At 35.9% G+C, this 9,459-nt stretch overlaps 1 protein-coding gene across 1 annotated transcript; it reads right to left on the bottom strand.

Annotated features, from left to right (window-relative positions):
* Nucleotides 1-3,325: 3,325 nt before the first annotated feature.
* Nucleotides 3,326-9,145, bottom strand: LOC120107903 (arabinosyltransferase RRA3-like). The gene is made up of 2 exons (XM_039121425.1): nucleotides 8,803-9,145; nucleotides 3,326-4,656 (listed from the first exon to the last, which is right to left on the bottom strand). The coding sequence occupies exons 1-2, from the start codon at nucleotides 8,989-8,991 to the stop codon at nucleotides 3,544-3,546; spliced, it is 1,302 nt and encodes a 433-aa protein (XP_038977353.1). The 5' UTR covers nucleotides 8,992-9,145; the 3' UTR covers nucleotides 3,326-3,543.
* Between the last annotated feature and the right edge of the window lie 314 nt (nucleotides 9,146-9,459).

The following is a 9,459-nucleotide window of genomic DNA, read 5'->3' as shown; positions in this document are numbered from 1 at the left end:
ACCAACTCTCCTAAGCTTGCTTCACAAATTGGGATCATTATCACGTCAACCGGTGAAAGGATGTTCCTCCTATGAGTTTTGAGGCCAAGCTAATAATAGTGTTATATGTTGAGCCTATAATATAAGCTAAAAAAGTAACAACTGAGATCAGGTCAACCTGCTTGCATTTTCTTCTCTAATCTTATGTTAGAGCTAATTGTAGGCCACTCCATGGTAGTATGACCTGACTTGTTACATTCAATAACTGAAGTTGCTAATGATGGTAAAATAAAGCTCCGCATCTCTCTCTATCAATATATTAACAGGGAGAGGATTTTATAGCCACGCTCCTGTTTCTGGCTAATCTCAACATTCCAGAAAATAGAACTTGTATCTCCAAATTTTATTTAAATATCAATGGCTTCTTAAAGAATCTTAATAGTTAGGAAATCTCTAAAAATCAAAACTGATTGCACTTTTTTTTTTCTGTTCTTTTTTACTTTTAGACTATGAGAGGAAGATCCCCCTAAATTTTATCATTCAAGTTTAGACATCATAGAAGATGTACCACCCAAGATTCAAATACAGAGACTCCGCTTCTTGGACTGAAGGGTGTGACATTGGGATAAAGCTCAATTCATGATGGCAAAATCTATCTAAATGGGATTGGGAACTGGAGATTGTCCCACATTTTACCTTTCTCATCGCTAAAACTACCCTCATTATATTTGTCTCTATCTCCATATTAAGAAGAAGTTTTTGGATCCAAACTATCTTTTCTAGATGTTTGTAACTAGACTTTAAATCTTTTGAGGTGGGATCTATGGATAAGGTTTAGATAATACTTGAGTACCACTATCATCAAATTACCTCTCCTATATTCCACCAATTTTGAATGAGATGGCTTTGATCAATAATGCATCCCCAAGTTTAGAGGTTATGAATTGCCAATTAGTTTTCTAAATCTTAGTGGATACATGCCAACAATTGAAGGAACACATTTAGTGGACAGTATTTAAAAAAGGATAGGAGTATCTAATCATACTATCAAGGTCACATATAACCTGTTTGCAAGATCTATATTGTTATTTGAAATCCTGGCAGCGAACCCAAATATCTAATAAATCTCCAAAATCCAAACCAATTACAGAAATTATTTTTAATTAGCCTGGACGAATGGGAAAGGAGGTTGGTGTCCCACTTCTCCTTTCTCATGCTCGTATGTAATAAATATACCACCACTTAGTACTCGTTTGGTTCGTAGAAAATTTTTTTTCTCACTAGAATATGTTTTTCTGGGAGATTAATTTCTAAAAATATGAGCTTGAAAAAATGGTTTTAACATGTTTGGTCGATTATGGAAAATTGCACATCCTTGAGTGGCTTATGTTTGATTGAGCATCTACTTTCATAGAAAAATTGTGTGAACTACCTATTATACCTTTAATAAAGAAAAAAATCTTATCCATAGATTTTGATGGCTTAAGAATACTTTTGAAAAAAAAAATCCAATTTCCAAATGATGAGAAAGTAGCTTTCTCATATCTTTCTTGAATTTTTCTTTTCCGTGAAACATGAAAATCTTATTTTTATGAGAATGCTACTTTTTCATCTCTCTTATTTAAAAACTCTAACCAAATAAGAAGTATTTTTCTTGTTTTTTTATTGATCATATTTTTTTTTACCAAACGAGTCCTTAATAAAATCCTTAATTCCTTCATATAAGGAAGAGAAATAAAAAAAGTACACCTCATAAAAGTTAAGAGTGTATTTATTAATTTATTTTTTTGAAAAAGAAGGACAAGGTTCACTGAATTTCATTGAAATTGAGATTATGAATTGTGATAAAGATGGGACTTATTTCAATCATTGATGCCAAATTCTAGTCATCTCACCAACCACATCAATTGGCAGTTGGATATCTCCACCATGACAACCGATTGATACCTTCAAACCACATTTATCAAGTTACATAAATAATATAAAAATATGATATAAATAATATAAAAATATTGCTATGAGGATGGAGAATCACAATCATCTGTAATTATTTTTTATGCACATTGAAAATGTCTCACACTAACGAATGATGATGATACCTTGCACCTGCAGATGTCATCTGGTTCAGTAAGTAAAGGGCTTAATGACAGTAACTTACGTTTAAATCCTGCATGCATTTTAAGATTTGTTACCTTACTAACTCGACTTGCGTAGAACTAAATGATCTTATGTGCAACTACTTGCCAAATGGATATAGTTCAAAAAATGGACAATGCTAACTACCTTCCAGCAAGCAAGATCATATTAACATTTGTCACCTTAAGGTGAAGACAACTGATGAGAGTTTCCATATGATACTAAAACATTCCATCTTTATCATAATTAGAGCACTAGATTATAAAGGAGATCAACAAGAGCTGTCTTCCACAGCTTCTACTGAAAGTCAACACAATAACAAAGTCGCAGAATAGCGCTTTAACAACATAGTGATCCTTGCCCTAAGCAGACACCTTCTACAAGTTAAACATCAGGTTGACAGGCTAACATCATGATATGAGAGGGGCTTCACTTTGAATAACTCCAACAATTGTGCCTCTCAAGATCCATAACGTAGCATTTATCTTTCCTCAATAGGGCATGCCTAAACACACAAGCACATTAAGACTAACATGAGTCAATGAACTACTAAGCCGCCACCTGAGCATTACCCACTGTTTGCAAAGCTAAGCCAAGTTCTTTTTGGATATTTAAAGCTCAATCAAGTTGTTTATTCTCCAGAATATTTTAAGCAGACACATAAGAACCTCAAATTGTACCTCAAATAATACCAAAATAATAACAATGACATCAACATGGTATTAACAAAGTGAACTTATATACTCATCTAGCTTACCCATTTGCTCTGCATTTGTAGGATTCAGATGGATGTTCCCCAACATGTGTTACATGCACTGCAAACTTGTCAGAGGATTGTATTGCAGATGGAGCCAAGGTGGAAATTTCACTTTCCTTCCACTTTTGCAGTGGAACTAAATCATGCCCGCATTTATATAACTCTGCATGATACCATACAAATCCTGAAAACATAGAGCTTCAACAAGTACTGAATCTTTACCCCAAAAACAACGTACCAAACTACTGATCATGCTAAATATCTTCAACAAATCAATGAACCATTTCCACACAAGACATAGATGAGAAAAACAAGGAAAAGGTAGTGCCACACTTTGATGGGAATGCCACCCACCAACATGAACAAATAAATAAACATAAAAACGCTAGTAATATGCGATTCTTTCAAATAGATTCCTTGCCTGGCAGTAAAATCAAATTCGCCAGAGAGGGGAAAAAAGTGCAGTGTAGAGCGTAAAGAAAGGGTTGTGATCAAATTACAAAAAAGCATTTCTGGTAACAGCACTCAATAAAAAGTTCAAGGGTAGCAACTTCTGAAAACTACAATCAACATGCTTTGTAGATAGATCTACGGGAAGTAATGTCTACAAGATACAGTCAAACCCTGTGCTTCCATTGCAAACGTGAAAACCCAGAGCAAGAGCCCATATACTACTCTGAACCATCAGGGAAAGGATCCAGTGCATTTTGATTTCCATTGACATAAAACTCCACAACAGCTTTCATTCTACGGAATTTATCTGGATGGTAATTCAGATGAACAATCACAGGCTTTAGCTTGCGTAGATTAGCATCTTTTCTCACAGTCTTGAAAAGAACTTTGCTGTTCATAAAAAGATACATATCCATGGTTCTCCTAGATGCATGAAGCCCATCATATCCTGGGTGTGAGGGGAAAAAAAGCTCTTCATTAAAGACCTGTTGGTCCCATGCTTTTTCACGAGATAGCCTGCTTGCCACACGATCCAAAAGCTCAATTGAGGGAATTGTGGGTCTAATATAGAAAAAACCAGAATTGTAAACCCATATCCGCATTGTATGAGCATATCTTGCCCAACCCATTTTAGGCTCATCAAAGACATCATCATAACCATAAGCTGTCATGTTACTGTGACCGTCACTCATAGATTCCACATCAGAATCTCTGTAGAGATGATTAAATGGGTTCTGTAAGTAGATAATATCAACATCTGAGAGAAGAATACTGTAACCAAGCTGCAAAAATTCTCTCAAAATGCGGAACTTCAATCCAGACACTGCATGGTTCCCACCTGTCCTTCCAATAGAATCTACGCCTTCATCAGGTTTTCTTCGGTAAACAGGAACTCCCTTTGATTTGCAGAAATTTTCCATCCCATCATCCAACGCTACAACTAGATAATTAGGTATACCCACTCTTTTGATATTCTCAAACCATAACTCCACCATCTCCCTCACGTTAGAATTTGCTAGAGCAACTATAAGCTCTTTCTGAACAGACACCTTTTCTAGCATCTTTGCCAATCTTGGGTTCACAGATTCATCAGGAATGATGGTTGGATTTGTTCTCAAACTCCTGACAGTTCCAAAGGGACCAGCTTTATGCTGGACTCCTAAAGCTAGAAACTGCTTCTGAGCCTGATCTTTTCCTTGCTCAGCCAATTGAAGCTTCATAGTTAGCTCCCTAACCTGCTTCTTTAATTCTGCATTTTTTTCTGATAGTGATGCCAACTCTGACTTCAAAATATTTGTCCTCTCAAGTGATTCACATGGGGCTGAATTAAACTATAATGAGCAAAAAAAAATAAGAAGAAGAAAGCTATCATTCTGACATGAAAGCAAAGAAAAATGATTATTTAGGACAAATATATCAAAGAACAGAATGCTGTACAGTTAAGAGAACTAAAGTCATAAGACAATTATGCCACCAAGATGAAAACTAGCGGCCTGTATTTATATCAAATGGATGCGAAAGTGTGGCTCAATTCATCAATAACTATTTTCTAGATGGTTGGATGTTTAATTCCGTTGCTGCACATATCTTCAGTGTGATCTTCTCTTCAAGGTGGCTGAGTCTATTTTCACCTACAAGATCTCTAGGAACCTAGCACAGCGAAATCTATATGATGTCAGCTTTGAAGATCAATTTAAGGGTCCATTGCTTGATGCAGTGCTAGAAGGTTTGTGATGACAAGAGAATGGCACAGATTCGAGTCATGGATTCGAGCCCTTGGCCAGTCCGGATTGCCGAGATCATAACTGGGTAATCGCCTTTTAGATTTGATGATCAAATTAGCTATCCTTTTCTTCCTATATGATTTAATTCACAATGCTAATATTACAAACCATGTCATACATAAAGGGCAATTACCCTATTATGGTCCCGGCACTCCAGCATTCTAGAAGGGCGGACTGGGGACAGACCTGACCTTTGGTATTTCTTTTGCACAGAGTGACTGCCAAGGACTCAAACCCATGGCATTGTGCTTGTCAGCCAAAGCCTTTTACTATATGCATCTTTATTGTAATTCTGGATGCCTTATTAATCAGATTTCTATCTAAAGAAGTGCAGCTTGTTTATTAATAACCTTTCCATCAAGGCCATGAGTTCCCTTTACAAGGAACCACAAAATGTGCTAATCCGTTGATCTAGATTGACTCCTGATGATTGATCTACATTAAGTATATAGATCAAAATTTTGTATCTGATACTGAAAATGAGAGAAGATAATATAAAATCCAGCACAATGACTGTAGTGTTGGATTATTGAGCATGAAATGATGCATGGTGGTAGAGAAAGGAAAAGAGTTTTCTCGAGGCAAATGACCTATATCACGAAACACTTGAACAAAAATTTGATTAAATCAAGCAAATTCAAACCATTAAACTAAATTCATAACAGAAAAGGAAAGGACAACTCAAGTCTCTAATACCATCACAAGCAACATCCTAAGCCAAGATAACTTGGTTTGCATGAATCTATTTAGAAAAATACAACATTTCGAGAATATATCTCACACTCATACACTATAAAATCATATACTATAGAAGAGAAAGGGAAAATACCTTTCTGATTTTTATATTCCTACTATTTCTCTCAACTTCTTGTTCCTTTGATCTTTGTACTTTCATTTCAATATCTCTGCGACTGAAAGCTTATATGCTTGCACTATTATATCTGTTTCTGTATGATATGCGTAGGTATATATGTGTGTGTGTGTGTATGAGTGCGCGCGTGCACTTGTGTGTACACGCACATACAAACATACATATATGTATGTGTATAAGCTAGACTTGGCTACATCTAAGTGAATCTCCCCTCAGATCCAATTAGGTCTACAATGAACAATGGGCATTCCATATCAATGATTCAAGTCATTAGATATGAACTACTACCTCTAGTTTGCTTAAAAATGAAAAATCATATGATTTGGAGACTCAGCCTATGCATCAAGTGATCAAACATAAATATTTTAATTTTATTTAGATCATCTAATTTTTTGATCACTTAGATGCATAGGCTAGTGGTCTCTAAATCACATAATTTTTGGTATATAAGAAATCTAGAGGCAGATCATATCCAATGGCCCTCATCGTCCAATCTAAACTTGATCAAATATGAGTAGAGATCCACTCAAGTGCAGCCGGGTCTCTCTCTCTTTCTCTCTCTCTATATATGTATACATGTATGTGTATGTGTGTATGTATGTATGCGTATATGCATGCGTGCATGTGTGTGTGTGTTACAAGAACCTATCTAGTGCTTCAAATACTTCCAAAAGATGTTTGTCAATCACACACTTCAAAATCATATACCATACATATGAAATTATTTTTGGTTCTTGGATCCCATCCATAATGCTAGCTAATTAATCTTATCTTTAAGTCCAACTATTGGATGTTCAAGACCTGTTAATAGAGACCAACTTGGTAATATCTTGCCATTAATCTATCACTACAAAACCACATATTATATAGATGAAATGGACACTCAGATCTCTAGTCATGACACTTACTAGTGGTGGCGGTAACTGGATTCAAAACATGTAAAGGAATCGATCTTAAATTCAAAGCCTAAATCCCTACAAAGAATCTAATAATATCTATATGTTCTTGATGCTTGGATCCCATCCAAAATTCTGGCTAATGAATGTTATCTTTGAGTCCAACTATTGGATGTTCGGGACACGTTAGTAAAGACCAACCTGGTAATATCTTGCCACTAATCTATCACTACAAAATCACATTTATAGAGATGAAATTGACCCTCAGATCTTTACTCATTAAACTTATTAGTTGTGGTGGTAACAAGATTCAGAAAATATAAGCAATCAATTTTAAATTCAAAAGCCTTAATCCCCATAAAGAATATAATAATATCTACCTATTTTTGATGCTTCGATCCCATCAATTATTGGATGTTCAAGAGCTGTTAATAAAGACCTACTTGATAATATCTTGTCATTAATCTATCACATTGTTGCTTCTCCGACTCTCTTTTATCAACCCAACTGATCCAATTCACAATCAGATAAGAATAGTTTTTTGAAACCTTCAGATAAAAATAAAATGGATTGCATGATAGTTTCCATTCAACAATTAGATCTTCTCACAAGATTCCTCTTGGGGATTATCAATAATTGGAATTTTGATTATTAGACATTTATTACTAAGATCAATAATTATTAGACGACGTGCCAAGCAATAAAAAAAAAGATAGCCAGTGCACGACATTCCTGCGACTACAGAGTTTGGGAAGGAATGAATGTATGTAACTTTACTTCTGCATATTGAGAGGCTATTTCCATGTTTCTAACCTATAACCTCAAGGTCACGATGGAGTAAGCTTATTGTCACACCAAGGCTCACTCTCAGGATGCGCCAAGCAGCATCATGCTGTACTCAGTTGTTCCATAGTGCCTGCGCTTCTCAATTTGAAGAACTTCATAAGTTCAAGTAACATTGATCACAATCTACTGAAGGCTTTCCACAACGCTCCCACTAATATGAATACCTATTTGTCAATCAATTACTCAATCATGAAAAAAACTAGTGTAACATTCACTTATCAAATGACTAACTCTATTCACCCACCAAGAACTAACTATAGCACCCCTATTGCACCCAATCTACAATAGACCTAAAGGCACAGCAATAGAATAGAGACTCTCAAGCCACAAGTAGTTTTCACTTCTACTATCACTTTCCATACATGCTTTTAGCCATGCCATCAACATATCTGTTACGGACAACCTTCTACAAGTCCATCACTAAATTACTTCTTCAGATATTATATCATAACTTAACACAACAGTTTGTAGTTAACAAATGTTTGAATGAAACCATGTGCAGCTGTTATGATCTTTGGCGGGCTATTAAACAGTGAATATAAGTTCAATGTTTTCCTCAACAAGTTTAATTATAATTAGAAAATTCCATAAAATTGCCAAACTTTCAATATACAAGGACAGACCAAACGCTAACAAATAGTCGGAAGAATTGATCATGGTGTAGCTGTTAGAAAAAAAAAAAAACGATTCTCGCTAACTTACGAAAACATAATATGTCTTTTCTTTTCCTCCTGGAATTGGCCGAAAAAATTGTTTTTTTTTTCCTTGGCCAATTAGAGTACTTCAAAATCAACGCTTTAGGTTCCAAACACCGACATAAATGGAGAACCACCCAAAAAAACTGAGCTAAAATTTAACAAAATCTGGTATAAGACACCCAAAACTCTTCTTATAAATTGGAAAAAGAAGAAAAAACACATAGTTGGCATATGAAGAATTATACAATCAAATCACCATATTTTCTGAAATTGGGGCGACTTCTACAATTTCATGCATTTTTTCTCTTCAAGCTTCAATCTTTCGATGAGAAGAAGTCATAAAATCCAAGAAAAGAAGGAAATGAAGTCGAATCGAGAGTACCTGACTCCATTTGGCGGCGTCCTGGGTGCGAGAAGGAGATGGGGAAGAAGAGCGGAAGAGGCCGTCCGGGAAGAGGAAAGCGAAGACGCATCCAAGGATGATGCCGATGAAGATCGCCATGGCGATCCGAGATCCGCGAGAGGGCGGGCCATCGCCACGCGTCAGGGGGCCCACCCGCCGCAGTCTCATAGTCTCAGGCCTCCGATCCCAAACCGGAGGAGGAGATGAGAGGAGAGGAGAGAAGACGGACGATAGAAGCTTTTTTTTGGATTTTGTTTTTTAAAAAAGACTTCTTCTATAGGGGAAGAAATCAGAATGCGAGAGTTTTCCTTTCCCTGGAAGGCTGTCGAAAGCTCGGGGAAAACTCGGTCCTTGGCCAATTTCAAAAACATCCCTCGATTTTAAAAAATTTCAAACGGATACCTCAAATTTGTAAACTATTCCAAACTAATCTTCTTGACTCTCCAACCAGCAGATGGCGCTACTCTGCCATTTCAATTGATAAAAATACCCTCTCCCTCTTTTAGGCTATTCTAACATCTTTTTAAGATTTGGGCAGTGGATAAATAATCCAGATCATCTATATAATCGCTTTGAGATTTGTGTAGATGGATGAATATTTGAATAATTCATAAGAGATGAATATTTGGATTGCTT

The sequence above is a fragment of the Phoenix dactylifera genome, unplaced genomic scaffold (genome assembly GCF_009389715.1).
Source record: "Phoenix dactylifera cultivar Barhee BC4 unplaced genomic scaffold, palm_55x_up_171113_PBpolish2nd_filt_p 001070F, whole genome shotgun sequence".
NCBI lineage: Eukaryota > Viridiplantae > Streptophyta > Magnoliopsida > Arecales > Arecaceae > Phoenix > Phoenix dactylifera.
This window is presented reverse-complemented; position numbering and strand designations above follow the sequence as displayed.

Coding starts and splice junctions, on each gene's coding strand:
- LOC120107903 (XM_039121425.1), bottom strand. CDS start 8,991: ATGAGACTGCGGCGGGTGGGCCCCCTGACGCGTGGCGATGGCCCGCCC. Junction 4,657..8,802: donor ACGCCGCCAAATGGAGTCAG/GTACTCTCGATT, acceptor TGCTCATTATAG/TTTAATTCAGCCCCATGTGA.